The sequence below is a fragment of the Eretmochelys imbricata genome, chromosome 25, assembly GCF_965152235.1.
Source record: "Eretmochelys imbricata isolate rEreImb1 chromosome 25, rEreImb1.hap1, whole genome shotgun sequence".
In the NCBI taxonomy this organism is placed as follows: Eukaryota; Metazoa; Chordata; order Testudines; family Cheloniidae; genus Eretmochelys; species Eretmochelys imbricata.
In genome coordinates, this window is record NC_135596.1 from 17,371,129 (window position 1) to 17,397,779 (window position 26,651).

At 39.2% G+C, this 26,651-nt stretch overlaps 1 protein-coding gene across 8 annotated transcripts in view; it reads left to right on the forward strand.

Moving 5' to 3' along the window:
• Positions 1-26,651, forward strand: part of EPS15L1 (epidermal growth factor receptor pathway substrate 15 like 1) — an 80,987-nt gene that overhangs the window by 11,350 nt on the left and 42,986 nt on the right. For 4 of the 8 annotated variants that reach the window (XR_013344546.1, XM_077805384.1, XM_077805387.1 and 1 more), the window contains exons 5-17: positions 830-925; positions 1,314-1,376; positions 2,701-2,826; positions 4,218-4,277; positions 4,679-4,915; positions 5,684-5,841; positions 7,887-8,043; positions 11,529-11,591; positions 13,088-13,173; positions 13,919-13,991; positions 14,640-14,801; positions 24,614-24,811; positions 25,204-25,368. Coding sequence is in view for 7 of the 8 variants with exons in the window: in XM_077805384.1 (XP_077661510.1) it covers positions 830-925; positions 1,314-1,376; positions 2,701-2,826; positions 4,218-4,277; positions 4,679-4,915; positions 5,684-5,841; positions 7,887-8,043; positions 11,529-11,591; positions 13,088-13,173; positions 13,919-13,991; positions 14,640-14,801; positions 24,614-24,811; positions 25,204-25,368 (1,644 nt within the window). In the remaining variant the exon portion in view is untranslated. Of the gene's footprint in view, positions 1-829; positions 926-1,313; positions 1,377-2,681; positions 2,827-4,217; positions 4,278-4,678; positions 4,916-5,683; positions 5,842-7,886; positions 8,044-11,528; positions 11,592-13,087; positions 13,174-13,918; positions 13,992-14,639; positions 14,802-24,613; positions 24,812-25,203; positions 25,369-26,651 lie in introns of those variants that run through there. The other 4 variants (XM_077805391.1, XM_077805385.1, XM_077805389.1 and 1 more) reach the window with 4 other exon arrangements.

Sequence of the window (26,651 nt, forward strand, 5' to 3'; positions counted from 1 at the left end):
TTTGATATGATTAAAGTCCAAGAAATTTAAAAAAGAATTGAAGGTGAACTTCAAAGTATTAAGAAAACATTTTAAAAATTATTTAATATCACAAATCACCAACAGACCATTTAAGCTTAAATGACAAATACATTCATTAAAATATATTTAAAAAGCAATTTCTATCACTTACTTGCCAGATCTTGAGTTCAGGATTGTATGCTTCCATTGCAAAGGCAGAACAGGGAATGCAACCGTATGCTGGCAGCTCCTATGGGTGTTTGTAATGGCATCAGTTTTTGGAAGAAAGATACAAAACGTGAACTCAGGATTTGACAAATAAATGAATGAAGAACGGCTTTTCAAATTTCGTTTTAAAATGTAATGGCTAAGTCTATCCATATATTGTTAATGATTTGGGATATTAAATAGCTTTTGCAGGTTGTGGGGTTTGGGATTGTTAAACAAAAACTTAGTTCATTTTTAAGAAAAAGTGTTTGGCAACAATGGTTTAATTGTGGGAAAGCATTTTTTAGAATGTATACAATTGACTGGGTTTCTTTCCTTAAGCCAAAAAGGCTGTACATAAAGTTGTTGCAAAGTCTCCTTTTCTTTTCTTTAAAAACCCATCTGTAGAAATATATAAAGGTAGAAATGAATGGAAGGGGTGGGAGTGTGAGAGCAACTAATTCAACATTTCCTCAAATGTGGTTTCATCATTTAAGCAATGGTATCTGCATAGTATCATTAAAAACAATATACCAATTATCCTGCTTAAAAACAGTGAGTTAGATTGCTTGTTTTTATTAACAGAATGCCCTGCATTTACTTGTTGTGTTTGAATTTGTAGGGTTTCTATGTTGCATTGCGACTCGTAGCATGTGCACAGAATGGCCATGATGTTAACTTGAGCAATCTAAACTTGACTATACCACCTCCTAAATTTGTAAGTGATATTTTAAGTTTAGAACTGAAACTTAAAATGAAAACTTGGGAAATCTTTTCTACTTTACAAATTAGTCTCATAATAGTTACAGGACATAAATTGTAAACTCTTTGGGTCAGGGATTGTCTTTTTGTTCTGTGTTTGTACTGCGCCTACTACAATGAGGTCCTGGTTAGTGACTAGGCTTTTAGGTGCTACAATAATACAAATAAATAATAATAATAATATGACATTTCAAGTTTTTGTTATTTGGTTAAGATATGCAAGAGTTCGTTTTTCTTTTCAGTATAACAAGTGAAATACTTCATATCAATATCCATATGTAAAACATTTAAATATTAAAGAGAAAGCTACATGTGCATAAACATATTTATGTTTTTCATTTTAGCATGACACTAGCAGTCCCTTATTGATCACACCTCCTTCAACAGAGGCTCACTGGGCCGTTAGGGTAAGTGTGCAAGATAGTACATTTGAATCCATTCTTTAAATGTAAATTCTGTTTCTGGCAGCTGTGTTTGATAGATTAATTTTACCAAGAGAACATACTTCCTATTTTGGAACACCTTCCTTTATTGAAGTAGACGTGTGAACATTACACAGTACTGAATATGGATTTTTATATACTTCTATATTTAATATAAGTATTGTTACAAGTCTCTGTCAGCATTTGGTATAATATTTGTAAGAAGCATTGTCCAGGACATGAGGGTTATGCGCTAAGATTTTTATTTTATGCCTATCTGCCAGAGTCAGAGCAGAAGGCACTTTGAGTTAATGTTTGATCTAAAGCAGTGGTTCTCAAAGCCGGTCCCCCTGCTTGTTCAGGGAAAGACCCTGGCGGGCCGGACCGGTTTGTTTACCAGCCGCATCCACAGGTTCGGCCGATCGCAGCTCCCACTGGCTGCGGTTCGCCGCTCCAGGCCAATGGGGGCTGCAGGAAGGTCGGCCAGCACGTCCCTTGGCCCACGCCGCTTCCTGCAGCCCCCATTGGCCTGGAGCGGCGAACCATGGCCAGTGGGAGCCACGATCGGCCGAACCTGCGGACGTGGCAGGTAAACAAACCGGTCCGGCCCATCAGGGGCTTTCCCTGAACAAGCAGCAGACCAGCTTTGAGAACCACTGGTCTAAAGAACAATGAAGCACTTCACCAATCCCATCCCCAAGTATTAGTTTGGAACTTGAACCCACAACCTTCTAAGATTATGATTTCTTTGGTGCCTGTTGTATGGTCTAATGAAAACAGTAATTTTTGCTACATATCCTATATTTATAACTTAATTTTCTAATTTTATGTTATAAATGTAGAATAAAATTTCTGCTTGTAGAAAATTTAAATTATCAAATCATTTAAATAAAGGTTTCTAGTTTGTATATTATATTATAATGTAGAAAGCAAAATCTTTGGAAGTAACACTTCTTAGTAGTGTAAATGATCTCTGAAAGTTTCATAACTTAAAATCTGGGCACCAATATGTGAATCAAAATGCTTTGTCTTTCTAGAACACTAGAGAGATGCATATTGTAACCCAGTCCTGTAATTTCCAGAAAGCTTGTTTTCATACTGAGAAAAATAAGGTCCTAAAGCCTGTCCCATGAGTTTTACATCAAAATACAGCACAGTGTTTAGGATATAGCATACAGGTGTGTGCTGGGAAACTAGGAAGTTAAAATGATAAATTACTGACCAGTCACTTAGTTTCTTGCAAGATTTAATTTTCGACACTCACACAGGCACACTTTTTTACTTATTCAGGCTATTTCTTACCAACTAGGTGGAAGAAAAAGCAAAATTTGATGGTATTTTTGAAAGCCTTTTGCCAGTAAATGGTTTACTTTCAGGAGACAAAGTAAAACCAGTACTGATGAACTCAAAGCTACCTCTTGATATCCTAGGAAGGGTAAGTGTGCAGCAAATTTTCCTAACCATTTTTTAATGTAACTTCTCTTTCTAGTGAAATTAAATATGTAATATAACTCTTCATAACAGCATTACTTTAAATGGAAGCAATAGTTCAGATCTAGGCCAAGATTTTTAAAAAATGGCTGCCTAAAGTTATGCTCTCTAAACCATTATTTAGACACTTAAATAAATACTCCATTTAAAAGCAAAACAACAAAAAAACTTGGCCCTAGGCTAGACCAGCTTAATTTGTCTTGTATTCTTTCAAGACCAAGAACTTGAATTTAAAAATTATTACATTGAAAAGCAAGTCAGTTTAAAAGGAAAGTGAATGCCTCTTGGTTAGAAAAGCTGTCCTCACCTAAGCAATAATGCCTTTTAGTGCATTATATCCTACTAGCTTTTTTTTCCTAACTAGGAGCTATTAAACCAACTGTAAATATAAACTCCAGCTATCATGCATGTACTCTGGAACAGGTTGTTCTGTGAAAGCATCAGTAAACCAAGGGTTTTAAATAGTGTTGCATTGTACTTTTGTTACACATTCTGTACTATTTTTGAGCAATAGCTTTGAACTTCTGGGGCTCCCCTCACAAATATGTAATACATGCAGTAAACATCCCTAAACAATTTTTCTTTTTTTTTTCTTTTCAGCCATATTCTTAATTATATACACTAGTCCACAGAGAAGTGTTCTGTGCCAGGGCCAAGTTTGGGTTCCAACTAGTTCAGCCTGAGCCCCATCTCTCCTGAAATATGCTTTCATTCTGACCATGAAAGACCACTTCCTTCTTTGCCTTGATGTGAATGATAAGTGAATTGCTTAATCTTGCACTTGAACATTATGCTGCACTTGGTGTTAAAAGGCTTCAGACTTAGTATTATTATTTCTTTTTTGGTGATGTCTAGGCTCTATATAAATGAAACAGTCCTGCCCCAGGTAGCTTACAGTTTAAATAGACAAGACAGATAAGGTGTGGGAAAGGAAACAGCCACAAGAAGATAAAGAGACTTGCTTAAAGTCACACAGCAATCTCTGCCAGAGCTGGGAAATAGAGCCCACGTCTCCTGCATCCCCATCCTGTCTCCTCTCCACGGTACCACACAGCCTCTCCATCATAATCATATTAGTTATGATGACATAGGCTGAAGTATAAGTGCTAGAGCAGATGAGACTTTGTATCCCTTTATGCCTCTTGTCAGCCCCAAACATATACTTCTATGTATATTACCATAACTAATATGATCTTCAGAAAACGCACCTCAAATTTCTAAAGGGCATTAACATTCTTAAAACGTTTAATGTTTTCTAACCTACTTATTAACTTATACTTTAATAAAATTGGTTGTAACATGTTCTTCAACTTTAATTTTTGTCAAACACTGTAGGTCTGGGATCTCAGTGATATTGACAAAGATGGACACCTGGACAAGGATGAATTTGCTGTGGTAGGTTTTAAATTCTGAATTCATTAAAAGTTTGACAAAGCAATGTATAGGTGTTATTGCTTCCTTGAACTTAGTCTTGAGCATTGCAAACTCCTCCTTTCTGGCTGCTCATTATTCACACTGTGCCCTACTCCAGATCATTCAAATTACAGCCACTAAAATGGCCTTCTTCCTTGAAACCCTCCTCTGGCTCTCCCTTGCCCAGAGTATCAAGTTTAAATGTTTTGTCCTGCGTTCAAAGTCCTGTACATCTCTGCTCTGACCTGTATTTCTGATCTTTTCTCTTATCATGTTTATCTCCTTCTCTCTAGTATTTTGGACACTTACCATTGGAAACTTTTTGTTGTGTGTTCCTCTCTTCATTGGTGTATTACAGATATTTTTACCTTTTGCCTTTGCAGGCAATGCATTTGGTATATAGAGCTCTTGAGAAGGAGCCAGTTCCCTCAGTATTACCCCCCCCACTTATACCACCTTCCAAAAGAAAGAAGACACCAGTTTTTCCTGGTGCAGTTCCTGTTCTTCCTGCAAGTCCTCCACCTAAAGATAGCCTTCGTTCTACCCCATCCCATGGCAGTGTAAACAGCCTGAATAGCACAGGAAGTTTGTCACCCAAACACAGCATCAAGCAAACACAGGTACACATCTCACGTTAATTTTTATATCCTTTGCGATGAACTGTGCAAAACAGTGAAATGACTTTTTGCTGGATCACTTTTCTTTCCAAGGAAAACACTTTTTTGAGAGAAAGTATTTTATGTTTTGAAAACAAATGATGTCACAGGATGTGGGGAGAGCTGAATGTTAAAGGGTGAATTCTCTTTTAGTATGAATCTTACTGGCATGACCAGTAGGTTGGGCTCACAAAAGTGGGAGCTTGTCCCTGCATCAGCCCTAGCAGCAGTGTAGGGATGGATGTGCGCCCAGGACTCCAGTATGGATCTCCTGAGTTGCAGTGAAGAGTACTGTCAATAAGCACGCCTGTCTGGAGTGTTAGTAAGTCTCTAAGTTAGTAAGTTAGACAAAGCCCTGGCTGGGATGATTTAATTGGGGATCGGTCCTGCTTTGAGCAGGGGGTTAGACTAGATGACCTCCTGAGATCCCTTCCAACCCTGATATTCTATGATTCTATGATTTTTATAAGTAGGAAGAATGTATCCAGTTTATGAACATTCTGTTTCTCAGTATTTGTGAGGTGGTCACATACAATATTAATCTTGATACATTACTGAAGTGAAGGGAAATGTCAGTGGACTCTATAGGCTTGATCCTACAATATGTTGTGCACCTCTCAATTACTGTGGGCTTTGAGGGTACTCAGCATTATGCACAGGTGAGCCCTCAGTGTATTAATAAAGGTTGTGTTTGGTTTTGGCTAAAGTAAAAAAAACCTTTTTGTTTTTCAGCCATCTGTGAATTGGGTGGTACCACTGTCTGATAAGGTGCGATATGATGAAATTTTCTTAAAAACTGATATGGACATGGATGGCTATGTGAGCGGCCAAGAAGTGAAGGATATTTTTATACACTCAGGGTTGTCTCAGAATCTTCTAGCACATATATGGTAAGAATTCATCATCAGTTGTTTTGATTTTGCTTTCATTTGATTTTTTTTCAGCTAGTTGACTCTAGGAAATAGCATTTTTCATCCAGAAATGTGATACTAGCAATCCCCTTGTTGACTGCCACTGCTATTCTTCTTCATAGGGCTTCTTTTACCATACTATCTCAACAACATTTCATACATTTATAAGTAAGGATAAATTCTCTCAAGGAGAACAACCAAATCAATTTTCTTCCCTTCCTCTCATATTGAGATTAAAGCTTCTTATTTGATGGGGTAACAAGCTTTATGGATGGGTGGAATCAAATATGATATATCTTGACTTTAGTAAGGCTTTTGACCTTACTAAACCTTACATAACCTTCTCATAAACAAACTAGATAAATGTGGCTTGGATGAACCTATTATAAGGTGAGTGCACAAGTGGCTGGAAAACCATACTCAGAGTAGTTATCAGTGGTTCACAATCAAGTTGGAAAAGCATACTGAGTGGGGTCCCAGAGGGATCTGTTCTGTATTCAGTTCTATTCAATATCTTCATAAAGGATTTGAATAATGGCAAAGAGAGTACACTTCTTAAATTTGTGAACACTACCAAGCTGGGAGGGGTTCCAAATGCTTTGGAGGACAGGATTAGAATTAAAAATGATTTTAACAAACTGGAGATATGGTCTGAATTAAAGAGGATGAAATTCAATAAGGAGAAATACAAACTACTACACTTAGGAAGGAATAATCAACTGAACAAACACAAAATGGAAAATGACTGGCTAGGAAGGAGTACTGCAGAAAAAGATGTGGGGTTATAGTGGGTCACAAACTAATATGAGTCAACAATGAAATACTGTTGCAAAAAAAGCAAAAGTAATTCTGAGATGTATTAGTAGGAGTGATATAAGCAAGACATGAGAAGTAATTCTTCCATGCTACTTAGCATTGATAAGGCTTCAACTGGAGTATTGTGGCCAGTTCTAAAAACAACACTTTGGGAAGGATGTGGACAGATTGGAGAAAGTCCTGAGGAGAGCGACAAAAATTATTAAGGGTTTAGAAAACATGATGTACGAGGAAAGATTTATAAAATTGAGTTTGTTTAGTCTGGAGAAGAGAAGATTGACGAAGGACATTAGTTATCCTATTAGCCAGGATGGGTAAGGAATGGTGTCCCTAGCCTGTTTGTCAGAGGGTGGAGATGGATGGCAGGAGAGAGATCACTTGATCATTACCTGTTAGGTTCACTCCCTTTGGGGCACCTGACATTGACCACTGTCGGTAGACAGGATACTGGGCTGGATGGACCTTTGGTCTGACCCAGTATGGCCATTCTTATGTTCTTATGACATAACAGTCTTCACGTATAAAAGGTTGTTATAAGAGGAGGGTGATAAATTGTTCTTAACCACTGAGGACAGGACAAGAATTAATGGGCTTAAATTGCAGCAAAAGAGATTTAGGCTAGACTTTAGGAAAAACTTCCTAACTGTAAGGGTAGTTAAACGCTGGAGCAAATTATCCAGGAAGGTTATGGACTCTCTGTTTTTGGAGGTTTTGAAGAACTGGTTAGACAAACACCTATCAGGGATGATCTAGATAATACTTAGTCCTGCCTGGACTAGGTGACCTATGAAGGTCCCTTCCAGTCCTACATTTCTATGATACTATGATGCTACTTGGAAGGCATTCAGAGAGATCTATGAAACTTTGAAAACATAACCCTCCTTATCATGTCTCTGTAATGGTGGCATAAGTGCAGTTAGTACTCATATAGGCTATTCCATGAATGGGGAACATTTTAGCAGTCCTATCACTCAACTGGCTAAAAAGTCAAAGGCATTTTTTCCAAGAAAACGATGTTTCATTCAGCTAAGTGCATCTAATAAAACATTCATAGCTCAGCGTGTAGGACTTTTCCACTGAGGAAATGGGCTCTGATGAGGCTGAAACAACAATAAAATTATATGTATCTCAGATTTCATTGTATTAATAATAGTTGTTTGGTTTATAACACATTTTGACTTATGATAAGAATAACCAATTTCTAACAGGGCTTTGGCAGACACAAGACAGATGGGAAAGCTAAGCAAAGATCAGTTTGCACTAGCCATGTATTTCATTCAACAGAAGGTCAGTAAAGGGATTGATCCTCCACAGGTGTTGTCCCCAGATATGATCCCTCCTGCAGAGAGGAATACTCCCATACAAGTAAGTAATTGGTTATTAATAAATATATTGCTCTACTGGACCAATATGTGCTTTGAAAGTAACTAGCTTTGAGAGCTGTTAATTTTTTATTTATATTTTGTAACACATGGGATTGTTGAATCTTTAGCTTGCAAGAATGTTTGTCTATCTTCTGTTTATAACTGAGTTCCAGATTTCAAAAAATGCTTCATGAATTGGTTATAAATTGTAAAAATTCTTACTAAATGAGTTGTCCGTTACCTTGGTAGCTTTCAAAAATATGAGGCCAGTTTCAGTTACCAGAGGGAATCATACCTTGTGACTGGAAAAATTCCAGTTTAAAATTTTTATTAAAAAATATATCTTTCATCACAAAAGTGGTGGTGATAGGAAGAAGGGGAGAGGGAGTGGGAGCAAAATGAAAGACACAGTCAAGCAAATAGACAAGGGCAAAGGTTTTTCTGTCAGGACAGAGAGGAAAGAGTATATCTTGTAGACCTTGTGGAGGAAGAAGTGGCATGATTTGGACACCCTAGATTTTGCAGACTCAGAGAAAGAGGAGAAATTAAAGATGTCTACCAGATTGCGAGCCTGAGCACAGGAATGATAGAGGTATTGTCAAACAGTGAGAGAGAACAGAGGACTGGGGGAAGTGCTTTGGAGTGAAATCAAATTCAATTTTGGCCACATAAAATTTAACAGTGAGACATCTGGCAGGTGTCATGAGATAGAAAGAAACTGAGAGATGGGATTGGAGGAAGGCAAGTGTGAAGTGGAGGTAGATTTATTTATTATTTGTGTTGCAGTAGCACCTTCAAGCGCCAGCCAGGGACCTTGGCCCAGTTTTGCTAAGCACTGTACCACACACAATATAAAGAGTCCCTTCCCAAAAGAGCTTACAATCTTAGCATACAGTGAGAGGCAATAGGTGGAAAAAATAAACAAGTGGAGGGGAGGGGAGTGACTGGCGAAAAGATGGTACAGTAGAACTTCAATTTTATGAACACTAATCATACCAGCACCAGTGATATAAACCATTTTTCCCTAGAGAGGGGAAAAAAATCCCACATAATGTAAATGAATGTCAATGAAGAACAAGTTGACAGCCCTTCACATTCCAGTGCCTTCAGTGGACTGGAAATCATTTTGCTATGGTTTGAAAGATGAAAAGAGGGCAATGCACCGTATCATAGTGTACTTGTGCACCATATCTACTGTAATTTTCAGATGTTAAATTTTATGAATTTTTCAAAATTGTGAACTCCTCAATCCACAGTTAAGTTTGTAAAATAGGGGTTGTACTGTAATTGAAATGAATGTCTATGAAATCCATGTGAGTGGATGAGGTCACTCAGAAGTAGGGAATAAAGGGTGAGGCAAGGACAGAACCTTGTGGCAGTGTTCTGTATGTAAGCTGTGCAGCCATGCTGCTCACATCTCCTCTGTGCAGCTTCAGCAGGGATGTGGTGCGGCCCTTTAAGAACCCACTTTGCTCGTTCCCCCTGTTTTGATGACAGGGTGCATACAGTCCAATTTATTCCATACAAGGGGAGTGGAAGCCCTTCAGGTCTTTGGGGTACACTTCAGGACACCCATTACGTATGAGCTCAGGTGAGGGGCCTGGCCAGGCTCTGCAGCGCCAGCCCAGGTCAGTGGAGTTTCTGGAGCTGTGGTCTGATGTGGTCAAAGCATGCATGCACACACACACCTTGCCTGGCAGTTGATTTCCAGGAATGCAGTCATTCCTGCTGCCAAAAGGCAGCAGAGGAAGGAGCTGCAGACTGGGCCCTTTTATGCGAGTGCCCGGGGGTGAGGGAGGGGGAGGGGGTGTCTGAAACCCCCAACCCAGGGGAGGTGTGTCTGACATCACTTCCTGCCCACCCCACATGCCTGGCCAGGCTCCTAAGGCTGCTTCAGAGTGAATCCAAGGGACAGGAACTGCTAGTGTGTGCTACTGGGGATGAGCCACCAAGGAGTAGCCCCCCCTGAACACCCTTCACTCCCCCAACACACCTTTACACACACACACACACACACACAATTCCCCTCCCCCCTCATACACACTACTCACTTTAAAAATAAAAAAAGTATAAGCTTGCCCAAGGCCAAAAATATAGTGCTTCGTGAAGATGGTAGCTTGCTTAGTTTAGAAAAAAAAAAGTACAGTGAACATTGCTTCTGGGAGTCCTACAGAAAATGGGAAATGAGAGAAGGATCCCAAAAGAGATCCTCCTTTTCCTTCTCTGGATCTTTCTTGGTGTATGAGGAGAGGTCAGCATCGCAGACACTATAAGAGGACAAGGTGTCAGGAAGATATGACTGACACGCATCTTTAGGAAATCATAAATGATGACTAGGCATCAAATAAACAGACGGCAGCTCACTTTTTTGCATTATAGTACAGCTAAACAGAAGAGCTCTGAAATAGGGTATATTTTTCTGTCTGCGTGCTCATCTTACAGCATAATAGTTTAAGCTTTCTTGTTTAAATATTTATTTTTTTTATTTATTTGAAACCCTTTCCCTTTTTTAACTGGTTTGAATGAAATGGACTTCCTAATGAGTTGACCTGAAATGTAGGAAGTGGCCGTGCTGAGCATTGAGACAGAAAGGGAAAAACTCAGCAAACTTAGAAAGGAGGACTAAATACTGAATTTGAAGGTCGTGTAGAGCTAATAATCTAAACATGAATTATAGCTCTGAATGAAGTCTGAGATTAAGAATTTTACACAGATGCCACAAAAGAAGTCCTACAAGATGAACAGAAAACTATCATAGAAACAGCTGGGATGGAGAAACCAGAAAAATGTTAAGTCCTGTTTTAAGAAATTAGAAGATCACTAAAGAAAATAAGGGAATTTGAGAAGTTGATATTAGAACCGATATGAAATAGATGGACCTGTGCAAGACAATGAAAATAACATAGGAATTGCCAAAGCCGATCAGATCAATGATTGAGTTAGTCTGGTGTCCTGTCTCTGAATGTGGCAGTACTAGATGCTTTCCTTGAACGTATAAAATCCTGTTAATGGGAGAAATTATTTCCTAATTCCTGGCAATTAATGGTTTATTCCCTGAAGCATGAGGGTAACCCTTATGCCTTTTAAATATTAGTGGAATGAGCTGTATTAATAATACTCTACATTATTCACATAAATGTCTAATTATTTTCTAAATCCTATTATGCTTTTTATCTCAATAGCTTGTAGCAGTGAATTCTACAGGTGGTCAAAGCATTGTGTGTTTCTGGGATTGTAGGGGGAGAATTTCCTTTTATCTGTTTCAAATGTATTTCACCCTTCATCTATGGGCCTCCTTGACACTCACATTGCCCTTGTCCAATGCATACAATGCACTTGTCATGTCACCACTTACAATTTTTTCTGTAAATGAAATAGTCTTAATCTTTTCATTCTCTCCCCAAATGGAAATCTTTCCAGGCCTGTGACCATTTTTGTTGCCATTCTCTGAAGCTCTTCTATTTCTCCTATATCCTTTTTCTGTAGACTCTGTCAGGTTACTTGACCCCTTTAGGAACTGAGATCTCAGCGCTAACAGAAATGCGTCGTGTGAGTAATTCAACACCCCAAAGAATGTAAATTTGTTTGTGTAGTCCAGTTGTAACTTTGAGTTCTTTATTTCTGTCTCTTTCCCCATCTCTTCAGCACTAGTGCCCTATGACACCTAACAGTGTGGTGATGTCATTACAATCTGAACCTGCCACTTCTGGCTGTTTACCCAGTGGTAGGAGCTCCTTCAGCAATCTGAGATCCATTAATTTTTCAAGCACTTGTTTTGACAGGTAGCTCAATGTTGGCATATTAAATTACTAGGTCTGTAATTTATATTAAATTGCTGCCAATAAATATACCCTGGTGCAAGAACCTTAAAACTTCCCACTCATTCTTTAATTCATTGGTTCATATTTTTGATTTGCTATGTTTGTAGTTAAATGTAGCATGAAAAAAACTGCACCTTATCTGAGTGTAGTGTATTAACTTTTTGTTCATGTTGATTAGTGGGTTGTATTTGTCTAAGGCCTTGTCTCTACATGGCCACTTACAGTGCTGAAACTTTCTTCGCTCAGGGGTGTGAAAAAACCCCTGAGCAATGCAAGTTTCAGTGCTGTAAAGTGGCAGTCTCCATGCATGTTTGTACTTAGAAAATATGAGTAGTGTTAGAGAACAGGGAGCTGTTGTCTAGTAACTCTAAGACTTTGTATCTAGGTTTTCCTTACGCTCACCTGACCCCAACTAAACATACATGCCAAAGGATCCCTCATCTTCCCAAAGTAGGGTCTTAAGATGTTAAATCATGTAAGTTGGGAACTCAGGTCACCTATTCCTTCATTCTGAGTTGCTAGTTTCTGCTAAAAAAAATACCACATATTTTCTGTTTAAAAAGAAAAAAAGCCCATTTTTCTCATCATAGTAGTTAGAAGCCTTTTGCAGTGTATTGTTTAAAAATATAGTTAAATACTGTAGATGTCCTGATTGTCAAACAGACAATGAAAGCTGAGAGGATTTGGTTTACAGTTCTCTCTCAAATACTGTCACTTTTCAGAGGAATAGAAATGCTGATTTTAATTCCACTTAAGGCCAAATCTTGAGGTCCTTCCTCAGTGAACACTTAATGAGCTTAAGAAGTGAGAGAAAACTTTTGAATCTGGCCTCTTAATTTCCAGTATACTCTGTGTTTGGTGATGAATGCCTGACACTGTAGCTTCTATAATCCTGGCCATTGAAATCAACACAAAAACTCCTGCTGACTTCAGTGGGGCCAGGGTTTCACCCATGAGTTTTAATCCTACTTCTTGAGCAAGTCCCTTAACTTCTCTGTGCCTCAGTTAACTCATCTGCTAAAGGGGATAAATGATACTCTTCTACCCCACAGAGAATTGTGAGGCTTGCTCATTTGCTGTTGCAAAATACTTTGTGTTCTCTGATGGAAGGTGCTGGAGAAGTGTAAAGTGAGGGGTGGATCCTGTGTCCTCAGTCTTTGCCCAGAATGCATTCCTGTTCTTAATTTGGCTTGCTTTATAATGGAATACTTTGATTTCTTACAGGATAGTTCAAGTTCTGTTGGCTCAGGAGAATTTACAGGGGTGAAAGAACTCGATGATATTAGTCAAGAGATTGCACATCTGCAGAGGTAAATATAGTGGACTGTTAAAGTTTAGTATTCTGAACCTGGGAAATGGAGGATTTTCCTCACTAATGATGGCTCTTAACAAATTGCATAAGAGTTTCTAACCGCTGCGCCCTCCAAAAAAGAGGAAACCTTGCATTTATTGGTTCCATAGATTCTTGTTTTTTAAAAAATGTGTGTGTATATCTGGTACAATCAAAAATAGGATCCCATCACTTTTTATATAGCTGAACCCAATTGTTCACTGTATTTTTTTATTTATAGCCAGAGTAGTTCATTCTGAAATGTCACTCTGAGGTAAGTAAAGTAAATTTTGCACAAACTAAAACCTTCCTTTTCATTTAAATGGAACCACTGAATCCCTGATTAGTAGAACAGTTTCAGTATTACTTCCCTTTTGGTTACTGGTGATTATTACTCCCATTGGTCCTATATTGTCTCTTGAATGTTAACAGTTCAGGCGCCTTATCTGGCTGTCATTGACGTTAATGGTAACTCCCACTGATTACACTGAGAGCAGGAGCAGTGCCTAGAAAGTTTACTTGGAGTCTAGCACATCAAGTGAGAAGACTGATTGTGGGGCAAATCAGTCTTTCAGTATGAAAAAGAATATTTCTTAATTACTTCTTGAAAGTATGTAGGATTGCTTTTTCATCTGTGCGTTGTTTACAAAAGAACGTTTAATTGATTTTTTGTAAAATACTGTCTTATTTTAATTGTATCAGTCATGTGAATGTTTTCCCTACAGAGAAAAATATTCACTAGAGCAGGACATTAGAGAAAAGGAAGAATCAATTAGACAGAAAACCAATGAAGTTCAGGTAAAAACTCTGGATTATTATTAATGACATTTCTTTAAAATTCTACAGGATGCACCATCCACGTTTTAAACAGTTCTTTTTTTTGTCCCCCCCCGCCCCCCTTCCCTCCCCACTACTTCCTTTATGAATTCATATGGGTAATGTTTATTCTGACACTTGGGGAATAACTTGTAGCAATGATTTCATTTTTCTGTGCACTGTAGAAAATATTTTGTTTTGATGCTGGTTAGTGTAAAATTCAGATAGTATAGAATATAATAGAAAATGTTTCTCTTTTTTAATGCTTCATTAATACGGTTTAAACAACATTGTGAAGGTATCCATCTAAATACTGAAATTCATGTTCTCAAAATGATATATAATAGGTTTAGAATAGCTGAAATTCTTGTCTTTTGAGACTCTTCTCCCATCGCCTGGACTTTGATTTGTTATAGTAGATTACTCCTGAGTGCTGAAGTGCTGGCAGGTTTGGGGTTTTTTTGATCTGTTTACAAAAAGCACTGAAACCTTTGAGTGGGGGAAATGCTATAGGCAACACAGGCAGGTTGACTTTGGGGTTTGCCTACTTCAGTATGTCTCTTTAAGCTTAACTGCTTGTCACAGGACATCAGTTAAGTGTAGTCTATAATGTTGTGGATCTTTTTTCAGGAACTGCAGAATGATTTAGACAGAGAAACAAGTAACTTGCAAGAACTGGAAGCTCAGAAACAAGATGCTCAAGACCGTCTAGATGAAATGGACCAGCAGAAAGCCAAACTGAAAGATATGCTAAATGATGTGAGGCAGAAATGCCAGGAAGAAACACAGATGGTGAGTGTGTATTAATTCTGGAGGTGATCATGCATATTGCATCTTTTATTGGGGGATTTTGCTCTTAATCACCTATACCATACGAATACACGCAGGTCCAGAAAAGGGCTTTATTAACTTGAATAGCTTTTCTAACAGTCATGAATATTTATTGAGCACCATACAATACGTGAAAAGCATGGTCCCTCTCCACAAGAACTACCGTCGTCGGGCACTGATGCAGGTAGTGGCAATGTTTATGAAAGATTATCATACCAGTGTTTCAGGAGAGAAATATGTTTTGAGGAGAGATACAGTAAAGAGAAGTTACTTTTTTGGTGCATGAAAGAGGTGTGTGGGGTTGGAGTTCCAACATGGGGGAGCAGCATGGAGAAGGTACAAAAAGTTGAGGTGAGAGGAAGATGGTTCAAAGGGAGGGATTAGGAGAAAGGGTAGGGTGGAGCAAAGGGAGGGGGAATTTAAGGGAATGAGAGATGCTAATTGAGTTCTTTGCGTCCATCTTCACTGCAGAGGATGTGGGGGAGATTCCCATACCTGAACCATTCTTTTTAGGTGACCCATCTGAGGAACTGTCCCAGATTGAGGTGTCAGTAGAGGTGGCTTTGATTAAATTAAATTGATAAACAGAAATAAATTGCCAGGCCCAGATAGTATTCACTCAAGAGTTCTAAAGGAACTCAAACATGAAATTGCAGAACTACTAACTGTGGTATGTAACCTATTGCTTAAGTCAGCTTTTGGACCAGATGACTGGAGGTAGTTAATGTACCGTCTATTTTTTAAAAAGGCTTCAGAGGCAATCCTGGCAAGTACAGGCTGGTAAGCCTAACTTCAGTACCAAGCAAATTGGTTGTAACTATAGTAAAAACCAGTATTCTCAGACAGGTAGATGAATGCAATATGTTGGGGAAGTGTCATGCCTCATCAATCTATTAGAATTCTCTGAGGGCCTCTGTCATGCTGTCTTAAATGGCTTACCACTGTGAGTGCCGAACTCAGGTCAGACTGTCAAAAAACAGGGCAGACACCTCAAACTGGTGGTATATTCTATAATTAGATTTCACCGCTCCAGTAACAAATGTGAAATCCTGATCAATATATTAGTCTTACCATGGAGTCACAGACAGTCCCCTTAGGCTCTCCTGCCAGTCTTGCCATCCAGACAAACTGCACTTTGTGATGGAAGGTTATTAAAACCAAAAATTACCTCAGATTAGGTTACTCCTAATCCAAAAGAATTGGTCACTTACCTCAGATCAAATTGGTATTCTGGATCTGACCAAAAACAAAGCTGAAGTCAATTTCTCTAGTAAACTAACTAAAGGGTTTATTAGCTACGAAAAAGGGATGAGAGTTATTGAGAGGTTAAGCAGGTAAAGTACATTAACAGGTGAGTCCAAGTTTGTAAATCCAAAATGTTAACAGAGTTGTTGTAATCTGCTAGATTTCCAAAAGTTCCTCAGGCATACTAAGTGTAATTCTGGGGAACTCTGTCCCCTTATTCAGTATTCCACCCCATTAGAATCCAAAGCAGTTCAGAGATACCTGATTATTCCCTGAATCCATTCTTATAGCTCTTTTTCCCAGAAAGGAATCTGGCAAGTGTCTCCATCACAGCATAGGCTTTTTCTTTGTTGACTAAATGCAGACTGAGTCTGTGGATTTCCCATTGTTGAACACAATGACCCATGCTTTGAAGCTTCTTCATTTACAGTTCCAAGGTCCCAGTCCTGTTTGATGGGCAATCCAATTACAAAGATATACACAGTGCATTTAGTTACAACAATCCAAACAATCTTTCATTAGTTTTCATGCAGTTTACACATCAAGTAAATTCTCACAAACATACACTTTTGATCTAGAGTTAATTAAATATGAGGTATGCTTAATGTAATGTGATAGTAAACTACAGGTTACAAGTATGTGAAGACAATAACATTAACTTTTTTTTTTGATATCCACACACAATTATCCTGTGGTTTTGATTTGAGCTGATTTGTCAGCATCACAGTGTCAACAAGCATATGGATAAGGGTGATCCAGTGAATATAGTGTGCTTGGATTTTCAGAAAGCCTTTGACAAGGTCCCTCACTGCAGGCTCTTAAGCAAAGAAAGCAATCCTGGAATAAGAGGAAAGACCCTCTTATGATCACTAAAAGATAGGAAGGAAACAAAGGGAGGGAAGGGATCTGTACTGGGACTGGTGCTGTTCCACATATTCATAAATGATCTGGAAAAACAGTGAATTCACAAAGTTTGCAGATGATACAAAATTACTCAAGATAGTTATGCCCAAAGATGACTGCAGAGAATGACAAAGGGATCTCACTAAACTGGGTGACTGGGCAAGAAAATGGCAGAGGAAATTCAACTTTGATAAATGCAAAGAAATGCACATTGGGAAACGTAATCCAAACTATACATTCCAAATGATGGGTTCTACATTAGCTGTTACCACTCAAGAAAGAGATCTTGGACTCATTGTGGATCTACTCAATGTCCAGCAACAGACTAAAGAGCTAACAGAATGTTAGGAACCATTAGGCAGGGGATAGATAATAAAGCCGAAAATATCATAATGCCACTTAATAAATCCATGGTATGCCCACGCCTTGAAAACTGGGTGCAGTTCTGGTCACCCCTTCTCAAAAAATATGTATTAGAAATGGAAAAAGTACAGAGAAAGGAAACAAAAACGATCAGTGGTATGGAGAAGCTTCCAGCTTTTTAATCTCTCCTGATATGGGACTGTTCAGCTTGGAAAAGAGATGACTGAAAGGAGGATATGAGAGAGGTGTTTAAAATCATGAACGTTTTGGAGAAAGTGAATAATGAAGTATTATTCACCCCTTCACAAAATACAAAAACCAGGGGGCACCAAAGGAAATTAACAGGCAGCAGGTTTAATACAAACATGAGGAAGTACTTCTTCACATAACACACAATCAACCTGTGGAACTCATTGCTGGGGGTGTTGTGAAAGCCAAAAGTATAACTGGGTTAAAAAAGAATTAGATCAGTGCATAGAAGCTAGGTCCATCCATGGCAGTTAGCCAAAATGGTCAGGGACAAAACCCCATGCTCTGGGTGTCCCTAAATCTCTGACTGCCAGAAGGTGGGACTGGATGACATAGTATGGATCACTATAATTGTCCTGTTCTTTTCATTTCTTCTGAAGTGTCTGGCACTAGCCAGTGTTGGAAGACGTGCACTAACAGGTCCCCAGGGTCCCCATGGACAGTTAATTCACAGTTAAGCCCTAAGACTAGAGGAAGCCATTGAAGAGACTGAAAGTGGTGAGTGATCTAGTCTGTGATCAGGAGAATGAATATTTTAGCAGAAGCATTTTGAATAGTCTGGAGGATGAGTGGCTGAGACAAGGTGCTAGGAAGCCAAAGAGGAGGAGAAGTCAAGGCAGTGACCAAGATGTAGACAAATGAAGAATATCAGACAAGTTGACTAGATCAGTTTTTGCCATGTTGAGCTCGAGATGTGGCAGTCCATCTGCAAGCGGAGCTGTTTGAATGGCACAGGTGATGGGTATAGATTGTGGTAGAGAAGCGGATTAGGATGTCATCAACACAGAGATGACATTAGTCTGTGGAAGTGGGTAATCCAGGGTTGACCACCTTGTTCTGTGCACTGTAGGAATTACTTTAAAAAATTAGTTTTATCTCTTCTTAAAACAGGCTGGCTGTTCCATTGAGGCAGTGTCATCATATGCCTATTCAATATCTTTTTGGCTGATAATGTTGTGTTGATTATTTTTTTAAAATATCTGGATCAAGTATCTGCCTATCTGAGGAGTCCAGCATACTCTATCTCCATATTCTGGGAGAAGAGACCCTTCCAATTAACTCTCATTAATGTCTAAAGTTTTAGGGTCCTTTAGGTAAACGTGAACATGCTGATCTTTTAATGATAACAGTTTTAAAAAACAAAACAAAACCCTAAATATGTACTGATTCATGGTGCACACCTCCCTATCACTTTCCCATCAGTTTATGTAGTAGTCACTTGAGGCCTTTATTTCCATTTTAGTAGCTTATTTAACTCTTTGCCTAGTCATTCGTATTGTTCTTGGGTGCTGCTGGAAGGTGTTAGCGCGTATACATCTATTTTGTTATTCTTTTACTTGTGATGGATAAATAAATGGAGAAGAAAAGAAATACAGCAAGATAAATAATGCTCTGGTGCTCTTGTTCAGTTGGGTAACTTTGTTTTACTGGTAACTTAAAATTGCAGGAAGTATTTATTTGACTCAGTCAGTAGTTTCAAACATCAGAATTTGTGTTTCAGTTCTATGTTAGTCTGATGAAAATACAGATAAGTGAACTTCTTTAATATCCTGACAAACAGGAAAAGGTTAATAAAAAATGGGAAGTAGGATTATGCAATAATATTCCTCTTCTCTTGTGGACTCTGTCAACATTTACAAGTTGCCCAACTAGATATTATTCATGTTAGAGGTGAAAATGCCAGTTTTAGAGGAACCAGGCTCAAAGCTGGGAAGTTTGATTTTGAGTCTTTTTAAAGTTTCAATACAGAAAATGTTTAAGGTACATTATTGTAATGACCAACACTTTAAGTTTGCAAAAAGAAAAGGAGTACTTGTGGCACCTTAGAGACTAACTAATTTATTTGAGCATGAGCTTTCGTGAGCTACAGCTCACTTCATCGGATGCATTTTGCTTGTTCATTTCTAACATTATTTCAGTATAGTCAACATGTTGTCTTTTTATAGAAACTCAATATGATCGATTGTGACACTACACGACAGGGGAGCACCCTGTGACCCCCATATTCCTCATTTATATATAATTGTGTTATTGCATATAAAGCACGCCATGTAAGACATCAGGGGAAAGGTTATGATCATGCTGTAAGTTGCGGAATCCGCCAGATATTAGTTCTCCATGGAAAACAGCAAGGAAAGTAACCAATGCCCGGGTGGGTGTCAAACAACCATCAACAGCCACTGTCCAGCAAGGGAGTTACAATTTAACGACCCACCTGCATAAGGCCATCCCAGGGGAATTGCTCAACCTTGCCTGGGGACTCAGCAATGCCCACCAGACATGACTAGACTTTTGTTCTCCAAGCACATGGACTAAGGGTATAAAATAGGTGAAACCTGTGTACTATGAATTCAATATCCAGTGGGGTGAGAAACTGCTTAATCTAGATGTTGCCCAGTCTAATAAGGTTGAGAGTGTAGACTGCATGCTTATATTTTCTTTTCTTTTGGTAACTAACTCTGATTTATCACTTATAATCATTTAAAATCTATCCTTTGTAATCAATAAACTTGTTTTAATGTTTATCTTTACCAGTGAGTTTGCCGGAAGTGTTTGGTAAATCTGCTCAGATTTACAAAGGCTGGTGTATATCCACTTTCCATTGTTGAAGTGGGGAACCAATTAACAAACTTTCACTGATTGTCTTGAGCAATGCAAGACTGTATATTCCTGAGGTACAAGGTGGGGGGATTTGGCTGGTGCCTTATTCTGTGTGATTCATGAGTGGCTCTATGAACATTCATGCAATCTAGCTGGGTGTAGGGCTCCACATGCAGTTGTGCTGAGTAATAACAGCGCCTAGATGGGTTTGCTGCTTGTCACTAGCAAAGCATTGTGGGAGACAGCCCAGGCTGAAGAGTTAAGGGGGCACAGTGGTCCTACGTTTCCAGGATGCACCCTGAGGATCCCATCACACCGGTCGTATGGGTACATAGGAAACAGGAAATTGGTATAACCCTTGTAAATTTGGTTCTGCTGAAAGCTGACCACTTTAATAAATGTGCTCATTGTATTTAAAAAAAAAGAGTCACAGGCAAAGGAGTAAAAAGAAAAGGAGTACTTGTGGCACCTTAGAAACTAACACATTTATTTGAGCATAAGCTTTCGTGAGCTACAGCTCACTTCATCGGATGCATTCAGTGGAAAATACAGTGGGGAGATTTATATACATAGAGAACATGAAACAATGGGTGTTACCATACACACTGTAAGGAGAGTGATCAAGTAAGATGAGCTGTTACCAGCAGGAGAGCCGGGGGGGTGGGGAGAGACCTTTTGTAGTGATAATCAAGGTGGGCCATTTCCAGCAGTTGAGAAGAACATCTGAGGAACAGTGCTGGGGAGGGGGGGAATAAACATGGGGAAATAGTTTTACTTTGTGTAATGACCCATCCACTGCCAGTCTTTGTTCAAGCCTAAGTTAATTGTATCCAGTTTGCAACTTAATTCCAATTCAGCAGTCTCTCGTTGGAGTCTGTTTTTGAAGATTTTTTGTTGAAGAATTGCAACTTTTAGGTCTGTAATTGAGTGACCAGAGAGATTGAAGTGTTCTCCAACTGGTTTTTGAATGTTATAATTCTTGACTTCTGATTTGTGTCCATTTATTATTTTACGTAGAGACTGTCCAGTTTGACCAATGTACATGGCAGAGGGGCATTGCTGACACATGATGGCATATATCACACTGGTAGATGTGCAGGTGAACGAGTCTCTGACAGTGTGGCTGATGTGATTAGGCCCTATGATGGTGTCCCCTGAACAGATATGTGGACACAGTTGGCAACGGGCTTTGTTGCAAGGATAGGTTCCTGGGTTAGCGGTTCTGTGGTGTGGTGTGTGGTTGCTGGTGAGTATTTGCTTCAGGTTGGGGGGCTGTCTGTAAGCAAGGACTTGCCTGTCTCCCAAGATCTGTGAAAGTGATGGGTCATCCTTCAGGATAGGTTGTAGATCCTTGATGATGCGTTGGAGAGGTTTTAGTTGGGGGCTGAAGGTGATGGCTAGTGGCGTTCTGTTATTTTCTTTGTTGGGCCTGTCCTGGAGTAGGTGATTTCTGGGTACTCTTCTGTCTCTGTCAATCTGTTTCTTCACTTCAGCAGGTGGGTATTGTAGTTGTAAGAAGGCTTGATAGAGATCTTGTAGGTGTTTGTCTCTGTCTGAGGGGTTGGAGCAAATGCGGTTGTACCGTAGAGCTTGACTGTAGACAATGGATCGTGTGGAGTGGTCTGGATGAAAGCTGGAGGCATGTAGGTAAGCATAGAAGTCAGTAGGTTTCTGGTATAGGGTGGTGTTTATGTGATCATCGCTTATTAGCACCGTAGTGTCCAGGAAGTGGATCTCTTGTGTGGACTGGTCCAGGCTGAGGTTGATGGTGGGATGGAAATTGTTGAAATCATGGTGGAATTCCTCAAGGGCTTCTTTTCCATGGGTCCAGATGATGAAGATGTCATCAATATAGTGCAAGTAGAGTAGGGGCGTTAGGGGACGAGAGCTGAGGAAGCGTTGTTCTAAGTCAGCCATGAAAATGTTGGCATCTGTGGGGCCATATGGGTACCCATAGCAGTGCCGCTGATTTGAAGGTATACATTGTCCCCAAAGGTGAAATAGTTATGGGTGAGGACAAAGTCACAAAGTTCAGCCACCAGGTTAGCTGTGACATTATCGGGGATAGTGTTCTTGACGGCTTGTAGTCCATCTTTGTGTAGAATGTTGGTGTAGAGGGCTTCTTCATCCATAGTGGCCAGGATGGTGTTTTCAGGAAGATCACCGATGGATTGTAGTTTCCTCAGGAAGTCAGTGGTGTCTCGAAGATAGCTGGGAGTGCTGGTAGCGTAGGGCCTGAGGAGGGAGTCTACATAGCCAGACAATCCTGCTGTCAGGGTGCCAATGCCTGAGATGATGGGGCGCCCAGGATTTCCAGGTTTATGGATCTTGGGTAGTAGATAGAATACCCCAGGTCGGGGTTCCAGTGGTGTGTCTGTGCGGATTTGTTCTTGTGCTTTTTCCCAAGAAATGGTATAGTTTCTTTTGGTAACCCTCAGTGGGATCAGAGGGTAATGGCTTGTAGAAAGTGGAGTTGGAGAGCTGCCTAGCAGCCTCTTGTTCATATTCCGACCTATTCATGATGACGACAGCACCTCCTCTGTCAGCCTTTTTGATTACGATGTCAGAGTTGTTTCTGAGGCTGTGGATGGCATTATGTTCTGCACGGCTGAGGTTATGGGGCAAGTGATGCTGCTTTTCCACAATTTCAGCCCGTGCATGTCGGCAGAAGCACTCTGTGTAGAAGTCCAGTCTGTTGTTTTGACCTTCAGGAGGAGTCCACCCAGAATCATTTTTTTTGTAGTGTTGGTAGGAAGGTCTCTGTGGGTTAGTATGTTGCTCAGAGGTGTGTTAGAAATATTCCTTAAGTCGGAGATGTCGAAAATAGGATTCTAGGTCACCACAGAACTGTATCATGTTTGTGGGGGTGGAGGGGCAGAAGGAGAGGCCCCGAGATAGGACAGATTCTTCTGCTGGGCTAAGAGTATAGTTGGATAGATTAACAATAATGCTGGGTGGGTTAAGGGAACCCTGTTGTGGCCCCTTGTGGCATGTAGTAGTTTAGATAGTTTAGTGTCCTTTTTCTTTTGTACAGAAGCAAAGTGTGTGTTGTAAATGGTTTGTCTAGTTTTTGTAAAGTCCAGCCACGAGGAAGTTTGTGTGGAAGGTTGGTTTTTTATGAGAGTATCCAGTTTTGAGAGCTCATTCTTAATCTTTCCCTGTTTGCTGTAGAGGATGTTGATCAGGTGGTTCCGCAGTTTCTTTGAGAGTGTGTGGCACAAACTGTCAGCATAGTCTGTGTGGTATGTAGATTGTAATGGATGTTTTACCTTCAGTCCTTTTGGTATGATGTCCATCTGTTTGCATTTGGAAAGGAAGATGATGTCTGTCTGTATCTGTACGAGTTTTTTCATGAAGTTGATAGATTTTCACTCCATACGGCTAAATTCAGTGCCTTGCATAATGACAGCGGCCAGTGCCAGGTGCCCCAGAAGGAATGAACAGAACAGGTAATCATCAAGTGATCCATTCCCAGCTTCTGGCAAACAGAGGCTGGTGACACCATCCCTGCCCATCCTGGCTAATAGCCATTGATGGACCTATTCTCGTTGAATTTATCTAGTTCTTTTTTTAACCCTGTTATAGTAGTGACCTTCACAACATCCTCTGGAAAAGAGTTCCACAGGTTGACTGTGCGTTGTGTGAAAAAATACTTCCTTTTGTTTGTTTTAAACCTGCTGCCTATTAATTTCATTTGGTGACCCCCCTATATCTTGTGTTATGAGATGGAGTAAATAAGACTTTCTTATTTACTTTCTCCACACCAGTCATGATTTTTATAGACCTCTATCATATCCCCCCTTAGTCATCTTTTTCCAAGCTGAAAAGTCCCAGTCTTATTAATCTCTCCTCATATGACAGCTGTTCCATATCCCTCATCATTTTTGTTAGCCTTTTTCTGAACCTTTTCCAATTCGAATATATTTTTTCTGAGATGGGGCGACCACATCTGCACGCAGTATTCAAGATATGGGCATACCATGGATTTATATCGAGGCAATATGATATTTTCTGTCTTATTTATCCCTTTCTTAATGATTCCCAATATTCTGTTCGCTTTTTTTTACTGCCGCTGCACAGTGAGTGGATGTTTTCAGAGAACTATCCACAATGACTCCAAGATCTCTTTCTTGAGTGGTAACAGCTAATTTAGACCCCATCATTTTATATGTATAGTTGGAATTATGTTTTCCAATGTGCATTACTTTGCATTTATCAACATTGAATTTCATCTGCCATTCATGCCCAGTCACCAAGTTTTGAGAGATCCTTTTGTTGCTCTTCGCAGTCTGCCTGGGACTTAACTATCTTGAATATAATGAAATATGAATTAATCACAAATAATTAATAATAATGTTACTTTAATTTCTATTTGCACTCTGAAGTTGGCACTGCATGGCAATTTTTTTCAGATTTCATCATTGAAAATGGAGATTCAGTCTCAGGAATCCGATTTAAAATCACAGGAAGATGATCTGAATAAAGCAAAAGCAGAGCTGAATCGTCTCCAGCAAGAAGAGACTCAGCTAGAACAGAGTATCCAAGCAGGAAAAGTGCAACTTGAAACAATAATTAAATCTTTAAAATCAACACAAGAAGAAATTAATCAGGTATTGTTTGTAGTCTATACACATCTTTCTCCCTCCTTTAAAGCCCCGTAGTTTAGGAAGGGGTGAACTGCACCTACAAAGTGAATCCTGCAGAAGAAAAATAGACTGCTATAATTTCATAGGGTTTTGTGACTGTAGACTAATACTTTGTTTGCCAGTTCATGTAAAAAATATAGTCGGGACAATTCTGTAACAATTTGACAATTGTTTTTAACCTCACGCAGAATTACTCCCATATCTCTGGAGCCCTGCAGTAACCAAATTCCAGAGAGAATACAATGTTCAGATTTGTCAATGAATACTAGTTTTCATTCTCAAAGAGTAGTTAGTTGCTTGCTCATATGAGTGTATGTCTAATCCTGCATGATACTGAAATATTTTTCATTATTTAGGCAAGAAGTAAACTTTCTCAGCTTCAAGAGAGTCACCAGGAAATCAGTAAAAGTATTGAACAAAATAATGATGCTCTGAATGGGATTCATGGTGGTAGTATGACGAATTTAGCGGACATAAGTGAAGGAATTGCACAGAAAGAAAGAGGAAATTTTGGAGCTATGGTAAAGACTGAATAAAAGTAACAAGTGGATTTATGGTTCAATGCAGTGTAAAATACATTTTGCAATCATTAGATTTGTAACTTGCACCTAAACTCAGATTGTAAAAAGATTTTTATTTAGTTGACCGTGTGATCTTAACAGGCACTGTAATCTCTGCAAGATGGCAGCCTCCATCCACAGGCTTAGAACATTTTAGTTCTCGTGATGATTAATTCTTATGTCTTATCTATGCTAGAAATAGTCTGCTGGAATAGCTGTGCCATCAAACTTTCTTACCGGAGATGCAGCTTATTCCATCAAAACAGGTCTTTTTGTTGGTATAGCTTATAGCAGTTCTTCAAATTAAATAAGCAATACTGGCCAAAGGAATTGTTGCCAGTATAACTGCATGAATGCAGGAAAAGTCCTGGCATAGCTATTGGTTAAGGTTGTGATGTTTTTTTTTCCCCTTACTCCTATGTGACATAGTTATGCAGGTAAAAGTTTTAAATGTAGACTAGACTGTAATGTGTTGCCTGTCTGACTTTTGGCCTGAGCAAAATAGGGACACATTTCTTTTAAATTCCAGTCCAGCTGTTCTCTTGGGGTCCTTCAGTCATGTAGGGTTTCTGCTTTTCTGTAGGATGTGAGCTGTACACTTACACACTTCAGCAATACAACCTAAACCACAAGAAGAAAAGGAGTACTCGGATGTGATGAAGTGAGCTGTAGCTCACGAAAGCTTATGCTCAAATAAATTTGTTAGTCTCTAAGGTGCCACAAGTACTCCTTTTCTTTTTTGCGGATACAGACTAACACGGCTGCTACTCTAAACCACAAGAGTTTATCCAAAAAATAATGTATGGACGTCTTTGTCTTCCTCTAAAATACTCCCAGCATCACTATTCTCTCATCCAGTATATTTATTTTAGCTGTGTATTTTGTCTCCATATATTCCTTCAGGATCTTAAGAACTTCCTTAACTGATTTTCTTTAGGCAGCTATTGCTAATACTAATCCTTAGTAAATTACACAAACAACCAATGTTTATAATTTGTGTGTTCATTTCTCCAAATTTAAGTCTTGTTGCATCCATATGCTGTTCGTGTGTCCTCTCCAGGGAAAGCCATCTTGCAAACCCTAATATAAATAAGATGCTTACTGTAGGGTTAGCCTGATTGTACCATGAGCTCCCATTCATAATTTGGAGGCCTAGCTAAGGAAAAAGTGAAGTCAAAGAGATGTGCTACTGGATTGGATGTTGTTTGAGCAAAGCTCATTGTTCTACATTTGCTATTGTACCT